We start from the raw sequence: 19835 nt of genomic DNA, 5'->3' as shown, positions 1-19835 counted from the left end.
GACCTGTGTTATGCATTATGCTTTTAAATGCCTCAAATACTAAACAAGATTTCAAACAATCCTAATTTAAGACATTTTTTTTTGGCTCAATCAAAAGTATTCCGTTCATCTAAATCTCTAGTCTCACACTTCGTAAATCTTCCTAACCTAAAAAACGAACTCTATATAAGTAAAACATTTGTTTGCAAAATGTGATTTATTTTACACATTAAATAACTAAAAGGAAACTTGTAGAAAACTGGATAGAATCTTAAAATACAGTATTAAAGATTTGTATGAGTTTGTTTATTGAAAATTACCAGAAATTCACACCAATAACTGCCAAATCCCCATTACAGTCTAAATATTTCACAAACGCACCAGGGATCTTTACAACTCTCTCATTACAAGAAAACTTACAGGCTCTGTTCTGGGGAAAAGGGTGAGGGGAGAGACCATGTCGTTCCCACTTTTAGAAAGATCAGGCCACTTAAAAATTACAACTGATGTACTTTCCATTGGTGACAGCTTTAAACAAACAAAAAAGATAAACCTAATGGTACAATCGAACGAATAGTACATGAGTCACAAAAAAATAAAAATAAAAATTTAAAAAGTATGAGTGTCACTTGAAACGGGACTGAGGGGCTCAGGCATTGTTCCATGACAATATTCTTTACCCTTTATTTTCAATAGCGATTCTTTTCCTATGTGCTCCAGCCAATTTGAAATAGTCCGTTTAAATTTCAATAGAGATTCCAGGGATCCTGTTACAGTGAAGTGAAGAAGTCCCTTTTCAGGTCTAAGGCAATCAGCAGCATGTCCACAGTTGGATTGTGTTGGAGCCGCCAACACTACACCAACTCCAGTCTTCAGCTTCCCCAAAACTGACTTCACTCTGGGATCTGATGTAAACCTGGGCCAGCAGAGTCCAAGGTCCCTATACATGCGAATTAAATAAGTTTTTGCAATTCAATTAATTTTTGTAGCAATCAAAAATAAGCCAATGTCAAATACCTAGTCAAATTAGTTTTATTTGAGAGTTCCCTTTGATTCACAAAACATAAGATGGCATTCAAGCAATTCAACATATGCAATCTTTCTTTCGGGATTCTTCAACTTTCACCGCCACATCACCCCTCGAGACACTCAGAGCTCACTGGCACACACCCCCACACACCAGTACTTTCTCACAGACACCACCACTTCACATATTCACACTTGGAGGTCAGTAACAGGGAGGAGATAGAACACACACACCATACAAGCATTCACAACGGATAATATACAAATACTTAGATTGCTAGACATTCCGATACATACAGATACATTTCCTGTAACTATATAAGTTTGATTATATGAGAAAAGGAAGAAAAGGAGATAGATCAAAAGGGAAATAGGAATAAAGAATGTCCATCTGATAATGTGACAGAAAACATGCTGCTGCTGTTCACACTCGCTCACACAGGTTCTTCTCACATCTTGCAGTCATCTTGTTTTTTTCCTTTCTTTCTTTTTTTTTTTTGCATTTTTTTATCGCACAAACAGCTCTTTTCACACTTGCGTTCACGTTCGCTCTCTCTCAGTTTGTTCGCTCATTCAGTCTCTCACTCTTGGCCCACCAACAATCCATCACCATCTCACTCGCTCTCAAAGCGATACATATTGGACAGATTTATCCATGAAAAGGGGAGAAAAAGACAACACCCACCGTCTAACACAGTAAATGAAGAGTGAAGCTGTGTTCTTTGATGGCAAAGCATTTACACATGGGAAGAAGGGTACTGATACTGAGATCGCTCGAACATTGCGGCCAACGAAGCGCTTCTTCCAGGGAAATGGGAAAAGAGGTGGTGAACTGTAGAAGAGATTTATGAAGGCTTGACCATAAACTCTAAACAAAAAATGCAAACAACTCCACACAATACAACTCAAATGAGATTCACAACAAAGCATCTCTAAGCACAGTTCATAAACAATGAAATGTAATGAATTATCATCATCAGGTTTTAACCAAAATCTTCAATGAAAGCAAATTAAACTTTCTACGTAGTGTTTATACCACAAATTAACCCAATCAATCTTATAAAGCAGTTTTTTTCCTGTATAACATCTTTTAAACAAAACTCAAATTTGAAGCAAATTTCTTCTAAATATAAGAAAAATAAAAAATCTGCCTGCAAACTCTCATCTCAATGTACTTACCTAATTTAGAAATAAGGACACTGCAAAAACAAAAGTAACTCTCTACATTCCCCAACTAGACTTCGTCTCCATACTGGAGCCAAAGCCAGAGCTAAACCCACCGCTGGAGGCCGTGTTATTGGCGCCCCATCCGAGACTAGCTGTGCTGGTGGCATTATAATTGCTGCCGGCCGCACTATAGCCCTGGCCCTGATCTCTGCTCCCTGCTGTTTGGCCAGCTGCTGTGGTGCCAGAGGCAGCGGTCTGACTCTGCTGATTGGCCAACATACCCATCATTCCCCAACTGCTCTGGAGGGCTGCCTGGGCTGCTGCCATCATGGCTGGGTTTAAGCTAAGAGCCCCAAAATTCACATTGCTGTTATGACTGCGACTACCACCAAAGCCCTGCCCAAACCCCCCAAAACGAGCACGATCCAACATGTGCCTACTATTATTGTGCTTAGGCTCTGCGTTAGAGATGTGTACGCTGGTGCCCTTGACGATCAGGTCCTCACCACACAGAGACTGGGCAACCTGGAGAACAAAACAATTACTAAGTTACAGAAAGTGTCACTCAAGCTAACAGTAGATCCAATTCGAGCCACACTGTAGGAAACCAACCTGGTCATCAGCAAAAGTGACGAAGGCAAATGCCCGGAAAGGCTTAGGAATGAAGACATCGGTCACTTCACCGTACTGCATAAAGAACTGCCTGAGGTCATCAGCAGTCATGTCCTCAGTACAACGGCCCACAAACACTTTCCTACTGCGCATAGGCTCGTCTAGCCCAGCTTGTTCCATGAAATACTAGATCAATAATTAGAAAAAGTGTCACAATCATGACTATGCCAAAACACATTATAATGCTCAGGACAATGCAAGCGTCTTCACATCTAGAATTACATGTCATGTAAAGTTCATCCTGTGTAGAATAAATATTTAATTAAATGATTACACAAGAGAGAAAATATACCTTTGAGTTGGGGAGCTTGCAGTCACACCATCTCCCATCTATCATATGCCGCTGGGACATCACTTTAATCTGTGTCTCATACTCTGTAAACCTTACAAAACCAAACCCTTTTGAGTTCCCCGTTTTTGCATCTCTTTTAACCTGTCAAAGAAAAAAAATACGTACAACACTCATAAAAGGGTAGATTGGTCTGTTGATGTGCAGAACACCACATTTTAAAAATGAGACAACACATGCAAGCGTTGTGAGTCTGAGCCAAAAATGACAATTTTTTTTTCTTCAAATTGAAGAAGAAACACATAGTTACTAACCTGTACCATTATCACCTCTCCGAATGTGCTAAAATACTCTTTCAGGTCTTGTTCAGATGTTTTCCATGGTAAGCCAAGAACAATAAGGTCTGAAGTCTTCTGAATGCCCCTCTTAATTTTCACAGCAGAAGCAGCATCCATTTCATCCATCTTTCTTTTATTGTCTAAAAAACAAATAACAGCCATGTTAGGACGATAATTATAACAGTTGACTACATACATGTGGCCAGTTTAATGGACTCAAACACTGTTCATAATAAACAAAAAGAAACTGTTCAAAACTTCAAGGGATCAATTGAATAGATTTTCCTCACCATTCCACCCTATCCATAAATAGAAATATCACAACAGGATTGATCAGACACTATTCGAATGATGGCCCATTCTTAACACAGAAAAGACATGGACACAGCAGTGGCTCGGTAATGAGTGTGGTGCTGTGCAATAAAGCAGGCAGTGGCATTGTTACGGGTTCAACGCTAGTCACAGTGTATAATTAGACAGTCACTGGACCTCAAAACCCCAATTAAAATACATGTTGATATTCTTTAGCCTTGTATTTAAATTAGCTTTCAGAGTATTACTTAAAAAAAACCAATAAGAAATATAGCTGCAAGCAGCGATACCGGGGTCAAGCCGATCAGATGCACTCAGAACATGTCGCTGATGAACCATACCAAGTTTCGTAGCGATATGGCATTGCATTCGTAAAATACTGAACTTAACGTGAAATTTCAAAATGGCCGTCCGAAAACCGTTTGGTATCGTTTGACTCAGCATGCCTCAAGGAATCTAACACCTCCTTCATGATTTTAGACTCAGGTTTGCAGTAGTTATAAGCGAAAATAGCTGTTTTTAAAATCTCGTGGCCACTAGGTGGCGCTTTAACGAAACGTTGCATGCACCCTCAGGTCATGACTATAATGACATACACCAAGTTTCGTGTCGACATGCACAAGTTTTGTGAAGATACGGCCTCACGTCTGTTTTGGCGTGCTCTCCACCATGTATGTTGCCACGGTATACAAGAACGCATTGGTCTATCAAAAAGCTTTTGATAACTTTTTGTCTCGGGTGTCTCTAGATGCAACGTACCAAAGGACATGCAAATCGGACAAACGGTCTAGGAGGAGTTAGAAAAAGTAGGTTTTACGGAAAATTCAAAATGGCGGAAAGATATTCATGACGTCATATGGTGCATTCGAATCGGCATGAGCAAAGGATCCAAAATATGCAAGAACAAGACACAAGAAGACAACAAGACAAGACACAAGAAGACAAGACACTAGAAGACAAGACACTAGAAGACAAGACACTAGAAGACAAGACACTAGAAGACAAGACACTAGAAGACAAGACACTAGAAGACAAGACACTAGAAGACAAGACACTAGAAGACAAGAAGACAAGACACTAGAAGACAACAAGACAAGACACAAGAAGACAACAAGACAAGACACAAGAAGACAACAAGACAAGACACAAGAAGACAAGAAGACAAGACACAAGAAGACAAGACACAAGACACAAGAAGACAAGACACAAGACAAGAAGACAAGACACAAGACAAGAAGACAAGACACAAGACAAGAAGACAAGACACAAGACAAGAAGACAAGACACAAGACAAGAAGACAAGACAGAACTTTATTAATCCCCATGGAAATTCTTTTGATATGAAGTGATGTGATTCTTTTCATATGAAATAGAAATCCAGTACAAGAGTAGTACAGACTCGACTCAGCTAGTTATTGATCTATGAGACAAGCATGATGGAGCAGGTCTGGAACCTGACCTGAATGGAATTGTGGGAAATGTAGGAACTAGTCATGCAACACGAGTAGACCAATATATCAAATGAACTTTACATGGGGAAAAAAAATAAAAAAATCAGAATTTCATTACAAAATAACTCGTATTATTCATTACTCGTATTTTTTTCTATATATTTTTTCAGAATCATTGTTACATTAAAAATATTTATTTTGCTCCATATTTTTCTGTTGGATGTACGTTTCATAGACCTAGACATTGTGCCAGGAAAGTCGTACATCTAAATCACTCGTGACTAAACTACTGGTGCTGTTCAAAGTTAAAAGTATACTGTAGTGTACACGTTCTTACATGAGGCCTTTTAAAGGGAATGATTTTTTTTCTTAGTGAAATTGAGATTAAGCAAATTTTGAATAATAGAAATTACATCTAAATTCTTAAAATAGAACTAAGATGTGGATGAGGGGGGAGAGAGAGAGAGAGAGAGAGAGAGAAACACAGACAGACAGAAACAAAAAGAAAGAGAAACAGAGACAGACAGAGAGAAAGAGAGAGAGCGAGAGACAGAGAGAGAGACAGAGAGAGCGAGCGAGAGACAGAGCGAGAGACAGAGAGAGAGAGAGACAGACAGACGGCCAGTCTTCTTTTTGCTGTATTCTGATTCTGAGAATTTTGTCTCTAGGCCTTACGAGTCAGCAGTTATGAACATGAACATAATTGGATTTTTGGACTGTTGGTGGCGCTAGAGGGTTTGAGCTAGATACACCTGTTGCTATAGTAACTTCTAAGACTGGGCTTCAATGGCGGAAGAGGAAGAATAATAATAAGAAGAAATCTAACGATAACAATAGGTGTCTACGCCCCTTCGGGGCCTGACCCCTAAATATTTGCTTTGACCTTTTTCTACTATCTTGTGTGTATTAAATAATACAGTGATATTTATAGACAAGGTTTTCATACTGTAGAAATCCAAACTGTAACACCCCTAGTGGTCAGTTATAAAGGAAAAGACCAATACTGCTGCTGTGCCCAGTTAACACCCAGCAGGATGCCATTTTCATGACTGACGGTTCAACACTCGAGTCTGGTGGTCCTAACGAGATGCCTTTCCGATACCGGATAGGAAAGAGAAGATAAATCGGGCATTTATTACAACAGAAACATCCTGGTTTTGTGCAAAGTGCACGATGGTGCGTGAAGGTCACAGATACCCATCCCTGATCCTGGATCTGCACGTGTTCTATAGTGTTTCCCTGCTCTAACACACTTGATGAGTTTAAACAGCTAACGAGCAACCATTTCTGACTTTAAGTGGATGTGTTTGAAAAGGTAAAAAACCCACTCCAGGTCTATGGCTGGAAACGCGTGGTGTAGAAAAACACTAAGTGCATAACAACCGCCTGGTTACACAAAACAACCAAGCTACACATGCAAAAGTTTGATTTTACACATTACCTTTTGGATAGTTGACTACGTACACCAGATTGCCCCAGTCGGCCTCCGGTGCATGCAGCACGCCCTCCACTATGCGCACTCCGCGCATGCACTGAGACACCGGGCTCCGGTAACGGAGGCCGCACGCGCCTGGAAACTGCGCTGCCACGCTGGACAACAAAACCGTCCCGTCCTCCTCTGACGGGATTTCCATCGGCTCCTCGTTTTCATCCTCAGCCACACGAATATAACACGTCTCCATGATTTAACGAGGTGGTCTCTAGCTAGTACCGGACGTTAGATTTGACGTTAGGCGCGTGCTTTGTGCTAGCCAGCTAACGCGTTAGCCACCACGGTAAATAATTCAGTTAGCTAGCTAGCCTAGCCTAGCTAACGTTACCTAGGGACGTTACAAACACCGTGCCTATTCAGACTCAAATATAAACAACGCACAAGACAGAACACTTTGTTGTCCAACAAACTAGTATCACAGATAATATAACGGATCAATTTAACGACTATATTCCCATAAACGGTCCGTTGCTAACTGTCGTCCATGAAGGATAAAGAAAGGCCTCGCGCTCGAGCTCGCGCAATGAATGAGAGCGGTTTCTCGCTATTTTTGTCGTCTAACTTAAGTCTTATTTTAAAGTTCCCGCAGCCGAAAATAAACCGTGAAACAAACGATACGTGACGTGGAATTAGATTTCACGGAGGAAACGTATTTTCACACGAAATTAAAACAAATACTCAGGTGTATTTATTTATTTTTTCCCCCCCGAAGCTGAAACTTCTATCAAAATGGCCGCTCGAACAGACTCGTTAAAGAAAGTGCGTCATCATATGGAAGGTACCATCACGTCGTAGAGGGGAGGGGGGAGACCGTGATATCTTTCTAAATAATTTTCAAACCAACGTATGATATGGCGATTTTTAAACGGATAGTTTCCGATGTATAATCAGGTCGTTATTAAATAATTTCATATTAAGTCTAATTCTTTAAGAATGACTTTTAAATTTTGAACGAGTTTTTTTTGGCACTTCCCCATTGTACGACGAGCACAAAATTCTGTAGACCAATCACATTAAAGCGCGGATAACTGACAATGGAGACTCCTTCCATTAAAACAAACATCTCACAGGAAGCTTTGTCATAACAACAATCACTTTTTTATTTGTTAAAACCTTTTTTGCATTATTCTGGATATTCTGGATTATAGAAATTTAATTCAATTTTTTTTTGTATAGCAGTTTTTACAATTGACTTTGTCTCAAAGCAGCTTTACAGAACATAAACATAAAAAAAGGTTATTATAAAGATTAATATCATATAAAAATCCAAGATTAATGTTAGATCTATTAAAATGTTCTTGTATTTATCCCCGATGAACAAGTCTGAGGTGACTCAGGTGACTGTGGGGAGGATAAACTCCCTTGAATGGTAAAGGAAGAAACCTTGAGATGAACCAGACACAAAGGGGAACCTCATCCTCATATGGGTGACACTGGAGGGTGTGATTATAAATACACAGTCCTACAAATGTTGTATTGATTAGCACTAACTGACTAATCAGATTAGAGAGTCCAGCAGGGTTGTAGGACAATTGCCGTTAATGTTTGCATGGATTGCATTTCTTGCTCATGCTGTTTGTAAACCTCCTTATCCACTACTGCCTACTTAGACATTTCCTTAAATAGCTAGCTTTCAAATCCTTTCCGGGGGCTAGATTTTTATTATCCAGTCAGCAGTAGAAAATCTAATTGCACAATATAATCAAATTTGTTAACCATTTCAGATGGCTGCTCTCTTGATAAGACTTGATTTCGATTTGAAAACTGTTTGTTAAACCGAAAGGAAACAGTGCAGAAGTGGGTGGATGTTAAAATACTCCAAAGTAACAAAAGACACATCACACCGTCCTTACTTTCTACCTAACGACTTTGTACCTTAGTCTGTGATGTTGTTTTATGGTGCACCTTGCACTGGGTTGTCATTTTTAGTAGACAAACACAGGTGATGCTTCAGTTTAAAAGACCAGGATACTCTACTAGCAGTCAGACACAGACGCGTCAGCCATGGCTTTGATACACCTCAGGATGTTTTTCTTGTAAGTATGAAGTTCTATTGCAATTTCCTACAAAGAAACACTGAACACACCTATGTAGACATGATAAATCAAACTATAGTTCTATGGGATTGTGTTGAAAAGCTTCTTCTGTCTTTTTGCCATGCAGGTGTTTTGTGTTTCCTATACTCTATGGTGGTGTTTTGCGGGTGCAGAACAGAGACTGGATGGGAAAGCTACCTGCGGAATTTATCGGTACTTCTCAGTGATGTGTTTATAATTGGTTAAAATTTTGCTTTCCATTAAGGCTGCATCTTGTACAGACGTTACAGACTGTTGTTATCTGATACAGTGCTTGACAAACAGAGATTTCTTTCTTATTTCCTTTTACGCACTTGTTTAGAAGGAGACGTGGAGTGCTTTTCTGAATACATGGAACTGTGGATCCACAGAATGAGAACCGAAGGGTTGAGACTCTGGCTTTCAGCAATGCTAAGGATTCAAGGTGAAGGAGATGTGACTAAAACAGAACTTTGTGCTGTACAAGAGTGCTTGCATGCTACCACAATCAAACAAGAAGAAGCATTATGCAATAATTTGTAAAAAATATATTCATTTTACTGAAGAAAACACATTTTAGGTTGTGATATAATACAGTAGAAAGCCTTTATTAACACGTTTCTCTTTTCTCAATCAGAATCATGCACTTGTTACATTAGCAATGCAGCAGAAAATTTGCTGACTATTATTAAATAATAGAATAACATATCAGGATCCACAGGTTTTATACAATGCTTGCACTGGCTGCAAATGCATCTTTCTTTTTTTAGTAAATCTTGGGTCTCTGGAGATCTTAAACCATCAGCTGTCAGCATGTGGCTTTGGTCTGCATAAAGATCCTGACAGGAACTACATCTTCAGAGTTATGTACAGCGGATGCTTTGTTCAACAAGAGGTAAACCCCACTTTAAATCTCAACCAAATCTTTATCACTATAACACGGTTTTGTAGTCACTCTTTAGTCTAATTACATAGACAGTATTCTTTATTACCTTCATGTTTAATACAGAACTTTTAATGTGCCTCTTTTTAGCACGGTCATTACGTGATTGTATTGAACTTGATGAAGAGAATAAGCCGCTTTGGAGGCAGGACACATAATTATGTAATGAAATGTCCTGTAGTTCCAGCACTACCCAACACAGAACATATTCAGTGTGACCCTGATTTCATCCAGGTGAAATTTTTTTTTTTGTAAACTTGAGGAAAAACAACATTTGTTTTGGTCCTTTTTAAACATCTATATTATTTTATACTCAAAGGTTACCAGAGTGATCCCATTGGACAGTTGGAACAATGAGGTAATGTTGACTAAATAATCTGTACGTTTGGTTATAATGTGGCTGATGTACAGAATATAGCACTTATGTGGTGTTATATAAAAATGATCAATGACAGTGTTAAGGGACACTTTTTTCCCTTATTAACAATCAGAATCGAGCAACAGCTCTGTGGTGTAAAATAAAATAAAGTGTTGGTAAATGTTAAAGAAGCTTAAATATATTGTATTTGTCCTTTTAGCTCAGATGGTCTCTTGCGTTGAGAGGGAGTGTGGTGGTGGCGCTGGAAGATGCAAGTCTCATTCAAGTAAATGTAGACATTCAGAAACCGCTCATTACTGTTCAAGGCAGGAGGAACACAGTTCTCAGTCCTGTGCAGGTTAGATCATGTGTAATTGTTTTCTCTTTCTTTTTTTGGAAGTTTTATGGACCACATCTTCATCAAACTACAATGTTTTACTGTAGAACTCTAGCTGTGTCACACTGAAATATTGATAATGTGATTCAAAATGGTTCTTGTACAAGATGACTGTGGAAAAAAAAATAGACAGAATTGTAGATAATAAAAGAAAAGCAAATAGGAAAGCATATTTTGAAGCATACAAACCCAGCTTCATGTCATGGGCCTACATGTGACTCTCAATTAAGAGGTTGGGAAAGACATAATACATGCCTATACTACATATACTTCAAGAGTAATGCTCTGAAAATAGTTTTCACATTGTTTTTTTATTATTGTTGGTTCTGGTACCTAACTAAGTGAGGTAATTCGGTTAATTGCTAGCAACACAGGGCCTCTATTAGATCGGAATAGTTCATCCTAAAAATTTCATTCATTCATTCATTCATTCATTCATTAATTCATTCATTCATTTTCTACCGCTTATCCGAACTATCTCGGATCACGGGGAGCCTGTGCCTATCTCAGGCGTCATTGGGCATCAAGGCAGGATACACCCTGGACGGAGTGCCAACCCATCGGAGGGCACCTAAAAATTTCAATTCAATTCAATTCAAATTTATTTATATTGCACTTTTTACAATTGACATCGTCTCAAGGCAGCTTTACAGAACATAAACATAGAACAAAGGTTATTATAAAGAATAATATAAAGATTAATATAATACAAAATTCAAGATTAATATTAGATGTGTTTGTATTTATCCACAATGAGCAAGTCTGAGGTGACTCAGGTGACTGTGGGGAGGAAAAAATCCTTTGAATGGAAGTAAGAAACCTTGAGATGAACCAGACTCAAAGGGGAACCTCATCATCATATGGGTGACACCAGAGGGTGTGATTATAAATATGCAGTCTGATAAATGTTGTAATGATGAGGAGATTGTTGTCCTCAAAGACCAAAAAGACTGGCTGTTTTTTTTCCACAATGGAAGTTGATCACAAATATGAAAATACGGCCTGATTTTGCTTTGAGGTTGATCTGATTTGAGGTTTGTTGAGAATTTGACTACACTTGTACTTTTGTACTTCTTTTTTTTTTTTTTTAAATGAAATGCAATTAATTAATTATATTAGAGGCTGACTGGCTCCTCATTGGTTGTTGTAGGTGACCTAATTGGTCACCTGACCAACGGCATTTAAGCATCATAAATGTGCTAGTGCAAATAACAATACTACATTTTTACATGTAATATTTATTGTTGTTTATTAATAAAATTTGGGTAAGTAAGTTTGTACTGACAATTCATCATATTCACAGAAATATTAACATGTGAACAGTAACAAGTGTCTATAATAATGACTATAAATACATTCTTGGCTTATAAGATACAAATAAAAAACTTTTTATTTACCAAAAAAAATTGTTCATTAACTTTTCTAATATAACTGTGTCCGACGAGCAAAAATGATCTACTCACATAGCTGAGAAAAATGTGGGATTAAATAAATCTGTTATCAAAGTACAATTTAGACATTTAACGTGTAATATGTTGTCTTTACTCCCATCTTGTGGCCATAATGATGTATGATATAATGTTGCATTACATACTGCATTATGTGTTTATGTGCTTTATGCCTGTAGTGTTGGTGAATTTTTAAATTAAAGTTTGCTTTATTTGTCTCATTGTTCTCTACAGGTTCTACAGACTGAAGGCCAGTTCTTACCACTTAAGCTGGTCAGTGGACAATACGCCTATAGTATGGAAGCCACTTGTCCAAATGGTGTGTACAGCTCATATCATCACTCATGTGTATGTGTGTGTGTGTATATATATATATATATATATATATATATATATATATATACATTAAATCTTTTATCAATACAATATTGTTATCAATAAATATATTGTAATATAATCTCTTTTCTGCCATCATGTGGCCATTTGAAGTTCTGATCTCTGGTCTATGGACAATACACACACACACACACACACACACACACACACACACACACGTGTATATATATGTACATATGTTGATTTGTGGATGTTTCTGTATTTGATGATTTAGTGATCCCACATTCATCTGAGGACACAGTGCTGCACGTTTACAAACGCCGCATGGGATTGACTAAGAGAGGAGGCTATGACAACGAGACCCTGTCAATCAGCAGTGTGTATATAAACCAGACAGAGACGTTTACCTGGTCTGAGACCACCAGCTTTGTGACTCTTGTCATTCCCACTGCACTTATTCAAAAGACAAAGGTGAACCAACTTACATTCCTCAAATATATTTTAAAGTTTCAGAATGATCGGTTTGTGCATTTTACTATCTTTTTTTTTTTTTTAAAAAAGCAGAAGTGTGCTGACAAGGACTCTGAGAATCTCCTGCAGTCATTCTTCAGAGTGGATATTGTACTCACTTTTAAAGAGACAAATTACAGGATGCTCTGGACAATGGAGAACACGTCACCATGCTCAAGTGAGTATATGTAGCACAGAATTTTCTCATGGAAACACACGCTACCTTCATATACTGTATAGATATGTAGGAAAACATGGACACTATTTCTGACTAATATAATGATCTAAATTTGTTTCAGATTATCACATTCCTTCAGTGACGACGACTCCATCAGTGACGCCTAAATCTCCTACGGCATTTACTGCTTTAAAACCAACAATCCTCAATTCACTAACAGAAGAGCCACTGCTTTCTTCCAGCATGGAGCCCCAAACATCACCCTGGACCACTGAAAAAAGATTTAGCATGACTGGCATGGCCTTTCAACCTACTAGGACACATGAAGTGGTAGCAGGATTATCAGTGAATAGTGGTTCAGCAGACAGTGAGTCCACAATTACCTCATACAAGGCAGATACAAGTACTGACATTCCTGGGAGTATTGTTTTAACGCCGTCTCTTAGCATGGGGTCAGATGCAACACTGGTTAGTTTATCCAATCCTTCATTTAGTCCTCACTATGAACAATTCACAGACTTGACTAATGCTAGAAAAACATCAAAAGTTATGCTGCACAAGCCACCTCTCTCAACCACATACAACACTGAAAGACCAAACAAAATGTCACTTTATTTAGAAAGTACTAGTACTTCCCAATACCATAATATCATTCCCAATACTGTCTCAGATATCACTTTAAACACTCCACCTGTATCCCTGACAGCCCTCCATCTACATCAGCGAGTCACTCGACCGTCCCTGTCTCCCTTACATGCTGGTACTACAGTGCATTCATAAGACCACAATTACTCACACAACACATGATGACACATCTATGCAGCCAGAGAATGTTACATTAGCAAGCACATAGGTCCTAAATATATAGTAAATAGAGAGATAATATCTTGCACCATCGAACTGGATAACCCTCCAAAAATGAGATTTCTTCCTTCATTCAACAAAGCAGCTAATTTACCTACCAACATGTTTATATTCCAAAGGAAACAAAAAACATGCAAAACATAGTATTGAACCCCCGGAGCTGTGAGGCACCAACAGATCTGCTGTGCCACTGTGTCACCATAAATGAAAATCAGACAAAGCAAAACCACAACTCTGATGCCTGTCACCATGGAACAATCATAAGATATAATACATAAAATCTCCCTCTGGGTAAACGAGTGCAGTGTCTGAATGTGTTCTTTCACAGAAAACAGGATCCTGCAGCATCATTGTTTCTACTGCCCCAAGGCATGATATAACAACCATATAGCCTTTTAGCTTTCAATAACTGCCACTTGGATGTTCATAGTAAGGACTGTTGCTATATCTATTTAAAAAAAAAAAGGAAGTATAAAGGTCTCTAATGAGTATTTGAATAATGCACAAAAACAAAGTTATACACCACAATCTAAGATGCAGTCTGTAGCGTTGCAGCAGCTTTCAGTTCATCTGTTTCTTTTTTATTTTTTAATGCCATGATGGGGCTTTTAGCTCATGTGAATTATGTGTATTTATTACACCCCTGATGTATTTACTATTATAGAATATATATGTTTAATTTTTTTTTATCATGCCTGCTTGGCACTCAGAAAGCAGAGCAAATTAAACATGTGATTTTTCCTATTTCATTTATGTAGAACCTTTCATACAATTGTATCACATAATGCTCGTGAAAAGTAAAGGGTCGCTTTTAGATTTAGTTTGTTTAACACGAATAAACTCCAAAACACAAAAATGGCCATTTCACTATACATTATAAATATACATTATTTGCTTTTTGAACATTACGTTCACGTCTTCCTTTGCTGTTATAATATCCACATTTCTGTGAAGGCTTTTCACTAGATTTTAGAGATTGGCCATTGGGATTTGTGTTCAGTCGGGTTGGGTACTGATGTTTGGCAAGGAGGCCTGAGGTGCAGTCAGGATTCCTGTTCATCCCAAAGGTGTTCAGTGGGTTTGATGTCATAGTTCTCACTCACTCACTCATTTCTACCGCTTATCCGAACTACCTCGGGTCACGGGGAGCCTGTGCCTATCTCAGGCGTCATAGGGCATCAAGGCAGGATACACCCTGGACGGAGTGCCAACCCATCACAGGGCACACACACACTCTCATTCACTCACACACTACGGACAATTTTCCAGAGATGCCAATCAACCTACCATGCATGTCTTTGGACCGGGGGAGGAAACCGGAGTACCCGGAGGAAACCCCCGAGGCACGGGGAGAGCATGCAAACTCCACACACACAAGGTGGAGGCGGGAATCGAACCCCGACCCTGGAGGTGTGAGGCGAACGTGCTAACCACTAAGCCACCGTGCCCCCATGTCATAGTTCTATGCAAGCAAAATACTTCTGCTCCACTGCTCCAATCTGCTCCAATCCATGTCTTTCATGCATCTTGCTTTTTGCACAGAATCATTGTCATGCTGGAAAAAAGTTTGAGCCTCTTAGTTACAGTAAAGTAAAACAGTAGCAATAGTTTGGGATAGAACCACATATGGTTGTGATGGTCAGTTGTCCACAAACCTTTGGTCCATATAGTGTATAGTCTCTGATGCATGTGCATTTACATATAAACGGTGTAATTACTGAGGATGTGTGCACTGTTACAGATAGCATGTAATTGTGCAATCTTTGTATGTTTTGAATAATGTAATATAACTGAATAAAACAACACGCTAACAAATATAAATTTAAAAATTACAACAAAAGGTAAACGGACAACATAAACCCCTATAATATACAGCAAAGATGGATTTAAAAAACTCAAAATTAATTAGAGGCAAAGCAGTAAATTTATCAGTAAGCATGTCTTTAATACAGTAAAAATAGACATAAATTAGGGCTTTCTTTCTTTCTTTCTTTCTTTCTTTCTTTTAGACTAAATCAAAGCAGGTAGATTTTATAGTTTGGTCATGCTCGTATTCATATAATATTAAAAAAAGACTGTACATAGTGGTAATATATCTTTTGAGAACATCAGTGTCGGGAAACATCTTCAAACACATTTGATATTTGCTTAACCAAATTCTGCCACAATCTCCCTGCAGGTCAAACAAGAGTTCAGACACAAAGGGACTCTCGTTTGAAAATGAGGATATGATTATGTAAATTACAGTGAGGTTATTTTTTTCTTCAGGCTTCAGGTACGATTAAACATTTCAATGTGAAAAACGTGGCTGGTCGTTTCGCAGTGGCAGGTATATAAGGGATGTAGGTAGGTAGTGATTAAGGTGTTGGACTACTGCTCAGAAGGTCATGAGTTTGAGTCCCAGGTCCACCAAGCTGCCACTGCTGGGCCCCTGAGCAAGGCCCTTAACCCAGTGACAGAAATGTAATGACAGAAATGTAAATGTATAAATTGGTCGACAGATGGCGCCATTTTCTACATTTTTGTACAGCTAGGGGTAGAACAGAGGGGCGGGGCTTCTGTTGCATTTGAGTTCCCTTGTCAACCTCGTGCAGTGCCACAGCTCTATACACTGAAAATCCTTCAGTGTGGGCAAAAAAAAAGCAACCAAAAATAAAACTACAAAGAAAATACATTCAAGATTATGATAATAATAAATCCTTATTATTTATTATAAGGATTATAATATAATTAAAAAATATTTTTAAAATAAAAAAAAAATAAATAAAAAAAATAAAAATAAATACTTTATCCTTTTTATCCATAACCACTTCATTTATGCATACTTTATGTCCAGAGTTGTGGATGCAGTCCCTAACCTGAGATAACACATTGGCTATGAGGGGAAATTTGCCCTGAATGGGTCCATGCAAAGGCACCTGCACACACGCATTCTTACACTAATTCACATTTATCATTGGCAGTCAATAAGAATCAGTGCCAGTCACTAATAATAATAGTAATAATAATAAAAAAAGTTATCGCTCCTGTATACATAATTTTATTTATGAGATTACCATTCAGCCCATAGCAATAATCCACATGTGAACTGTACCTTAACATAGTTTTTATGTCATTAGTTGAATATAGAAAGAAAGTATGGTGCAGTTTTGCTCCTGGGAGTATAAACAGTAGTTACTGATGTACACATGTGTATTATTCTGCTGAGAAACGATCTGACCTCATATGGGTGCTTGGTTAATTTGCCTTTACTGTGCAATTTTCCATGCTTGGCTGCATTCAATTAGATCCCAGAAAGGGCATGCTGTTTAATGTAGGCCCAACACAGACTTGATTTTCTTTTTTCTTTTTTCTTTTGAACATTTTGAGGGAAGGACACCAGTGTAGATGTTTGTTGCCCAAATATTGATCACACTTATTTATCCTAAATACAAAAACTGCATTTTATTACAATGATATAATAGTCTGTCATTCCAGTCCTGTTCTTTTATCCAATTCCCAATGGACAGAGTAGAGTGTAAATCTAACAGAGAAATATGTGGGCAGGCCAGCCTTCTGTTTCTAATTGGCATCTGGTGTATGAACTTGTGAACAGGAAACATTACGGCATCACAAAGTACACTAATATCTGAAGCTTTTCATGTGGCTCTTAATGCCATTACATTATTAGTGTAGGCTATCGAGTTTAAAATCCCTTTCATGTTTTTTCCCCATTTTTCTTTCTTTGTTTCTTATATTGGTTGCACAGATGGAAAATGTCCAACATGGCACAAAGAAGACAGGTTGGAGAACACATTTACTGTAACATGCTACGGTGCCTTGCATATGTATTCGACCCACTTTGAACATTTAGTAGTTTTACAGTAATAGAGGTATTGGAAGATTGTTCTGTATGGGAATATTGTGATCATGTCATGGGTTGAACACAGTTCAAATCAACTGCAAAAGTTCTTACATATACGAGTGTACAGTGTCCTGGTGAAATTATACGCTGAAGCAAGGGTGAGTTTTGGCCACTGCACAAACTCCAGTGGGATTTTTTTTAAACAATATTGATTTTTAATATTAAGGTCTATTTGTGTATTTTCATGATATATAATTCCAATTAAGTCTATTTCATGTCCAGTTTATAACACTACTAATTGTCGAAATTGTTAAGTGGTGAATATTTATGCAAGGTATTGTATGTCTGTTTGCTCCATGAACATGAAATGAAAAATGAAGGACATCATATTAGTTGAGCATCTTTTCACACTGATCATGACTCTTTATTTGTGCAAATACATTAGCATTTATCCGATGTACAAGGCTCCAAAGTTAAAGGAAAGCAGCTGTATGTTTTGGAATGAAAAAGGCGCTAAGAGAGAACTCATGCAGAACTTCCATGCTTTCCCTTCATCTCACTTGGTGGGTAATTACAGGATCATGGGTCAGCCATACATGCAACCACAGCTATGTTACACAGTAGCAGATGTGATCATGGCATTATCGGGTAAGAGCATGGACATAAACAAAAACAGATGCAGCCGGTTACTAGGGACCTTCGCCAAACGTGTGCGCTCTAATCATTTCCATGTGTAGCTGTGCGGCTGGAGCAAAGGGTTGCAGGAAGCAAAATGCCATGTTTGAGCAGTACCCAAATCAAGTACTCAATGGAAACCCTGAAAATTTTTCCTCAGACCTTATGTTATCAGGGAGTTTTTGGAAAGTAAGCAGGCTGAGACAGCATTTGTGTCCATGTCCTCTCCTGGATGTACTAGCATATGATTTACTGAGCCTCAAAAAGCAAGTCTCCAGAAGTTTGATATGAGATACCTCCTCAGATATGGCTGCTTACAGTATGTGTTTTCACAGTGCTATGGAAAAGTCCAGTGTGCTCCAAAACAAATAATAATTAATTAGCTCTACTATGCTATATCATATATCATAGAAATTCCAAGTATGTCACTTATATTGTTTTTCTTTAGCATATCATGCAACTAGAACTTTCCTTTCTTTTGAAGCTAGTAAAACATAAAAATTACAGATTGTCATGTTACTTGGAAACAAGTAAAATGCAAATCTATCCTTTCCTTAAGATTTATGTATCGGAAAACTTAACAAAACAGCTTAAACTCCAACCGCTTCAAAGCACTGAAACCGGAGACTCCTTCCATAGATGGTGTATCTCGTCGCACAAACTTCACCATATAAATGACTAATTTTGTTTTTTCTAGGTTGAAATATTAAACAAAATATAATTGAACTAATAAGATGAAAATAATGATAATATGCTGTGGAGTGTACAGTTACCATGCACTTGTATCCTACTGCCTGTTGTAGGATACTATGAGATGCTTTAAAATATTTTGGTTGCCCTGTAGAAGTGATGCACACTTTATTCCTGTCATCCTGCCTTTGTGAACTGATGTACACTTTTCTCATCTGATGTAGCACTTGTTTTATCTTTATCTCTGACCTGATTTTGAATGCTTTGAACCCTGCCTCGAGTGCGTGTGACATTTCAATGTCTGAGAGGTCATTGTTGTTTGGAGTGTATCCCTGCCTGCAATCCAGATGAGACATGCAGGAAGGGGCTTAGTTTCTGTGATATCCTGTGTGTGTTCACCATCTGATTACACGCAGGGCTCCATTTGTCTTAGAGCCAGTGACATCCAAATTCACAATAGCGTGATATAATAAACCTAATCAGAGTTTTTTTCTGTATGATATATGTCTGATTGCTAAAATAAGCGATCTTGTTGGGGTGAGCTCCTGCTTCTCAAATGTACACGGTGCACCCCACCCCCCACCCTTAGCTCCCGATGCATTGCTGTGAAGTTTTCTGCCAGCAGCTTTTCTCTCTCTCTCATTAACCACAACTGTCAGATCCTCCAGATGATGAGCAATTAATGCAGATAATAAACACTCGCTATCAATTTCTGTTTGTTTGTTGTTGGGGCTGTTGTTGTTGTCGACAGCGGCGGCAGGGCTCCTCTGATGCCACCTTGTTGCTAACTAGTATTTCTGTAATGCACCAGT

General features: G+C 38.3%; 2 protein-coding genes across 5 annotated transcripts in view; one reads left to right on the top strand and one right to left on the bottom strand.

The window, feature by feature from the left end:
- The window catches only part of tardbpa (TAR DNA binding protein a), a 7621-nt gene extending 170 nt beyond the window's left edge, over nucleotides 1-7451 (bottom strand). Inside the window, exons 1-7 of one of the 3 annotated variants that reach the window (XR_009649972.1) lie at nucleotides 6676-7442; nucleotides 3448-3611; nucleotides 3137-3277; nucleotides 2785-2970; nucleotides 2613-2697; nucleotides 1691-1837; nucleotides 1-919 (exon numbers count right to left, since the gene is read on the bottom strand). The exon at nucleotides 1-919 is cut by the window's left edge and continues 170 nt beyond it. Coding sequence is in view for 2 of the 3 variants with exons in the window: in XM_060893367.1 (XP_060749350.1) it covers nucleotides 2227-2697; nucleotides 2785-2970; nucleotides 3137-3277; nucleotides 3448-3611; nucleotides 6676-6916 (1203 nt within the window). In the remaining variant the exon portion in view is untranslated. Of the gene's footprint in view, nucleotides 920-993; nucleotides 2698-2784; nucleotides 2971-3136; nucleotides 3278-3447; nucleotides 3612-6675 lie in introns of those variants that run through there. The other 2 variants (XM_060893368.1, XM_060893367.1) reach the window with 2 other exon arrangements.
- Nucleotides 7452-7469: 18 nt separating this feature from the next.
- c19h1orf127 (chromosome 19 C1orf127 homolog) lies at nucleotides 7470-14113 on the top strand. 2 transcript variants are annotated; one of them, XM_060893365.1, is made up of 11 exons: nucleotides 7470-8762; nucleotides 8890-8975; nucleotides 9124-9225; nucleotides 9551-9675; nucleotides 9814-9957; nucleotides 10043-10081; nucleotides 10302-10439; nucleotides 12161-12245; nucleotides 12537-12733; nucleotides 12827-12950; nucleotides 13072-14113. In XM_060893365.1, exons 1-11 carry the CDS (start codon nucleotides 8731-8733, stop codon nucleotides 13728-13730), a joined length of 1731 nt encoding a protein of 576 aa, XP_060749348.1. In that variant the 5' UTR covers nucleotides 7470-8730; the 3' UTR covers nucleotides 13731-14113. The 2 variants fall into 2 exon arrangements, with proteins under 2 accessions (XP_060749348.1, XP_060749347.1); XM_060893364.1 differs by having other exon boundaries at nucleotides 12824-12950.
- Nucleotides 14114-19835: the final 5722 nt, after the last annotated feature.

Source organism: Tachysurus vachellii, chromosome 19 (assembly GCF_030014155.1).
Source record: "Tachysurus vachellii isolate PV-2020 chromosome 19, HZAU_Pvac_v1, whole genome shotgun sequence".
Taxonomy (NCBI): domain Eukaryota; kingdom Metazoa; phylum Chordata; class Actinopteri; order Siluriformes; family Bagridae; genus Tachysurus; species Tachysurus vachellii.
Note: the sequence above shows the minus strand (reverse complement) of the source record. Positions and strands in the feature narration are given on the sequence as shown.

Excerpts from the sequence above, each read along its gene's own strand:
- c19h1orf127 (XM_060893364.1), top strand. The coding sequence starts at position 8,731 with ATGGCTTTGATACACCTCAGGATGTTTTTCTT. Across the intron at positions 9,958-10,042 it reads GTGACCCTGATTTCATCCAG|GTTACCAGAGTGATCCCATT; the intron begins GTGAAATTTTTT and ends TTATACTCAAAG. Across the intron at positions 12,246-12,536 it reads GGAAGCCACTTGTCCAAATG|TGATCCCACATTCATCTGAG; the intron begins GTGTGTACAGCT and ends TTGATGATTTAG.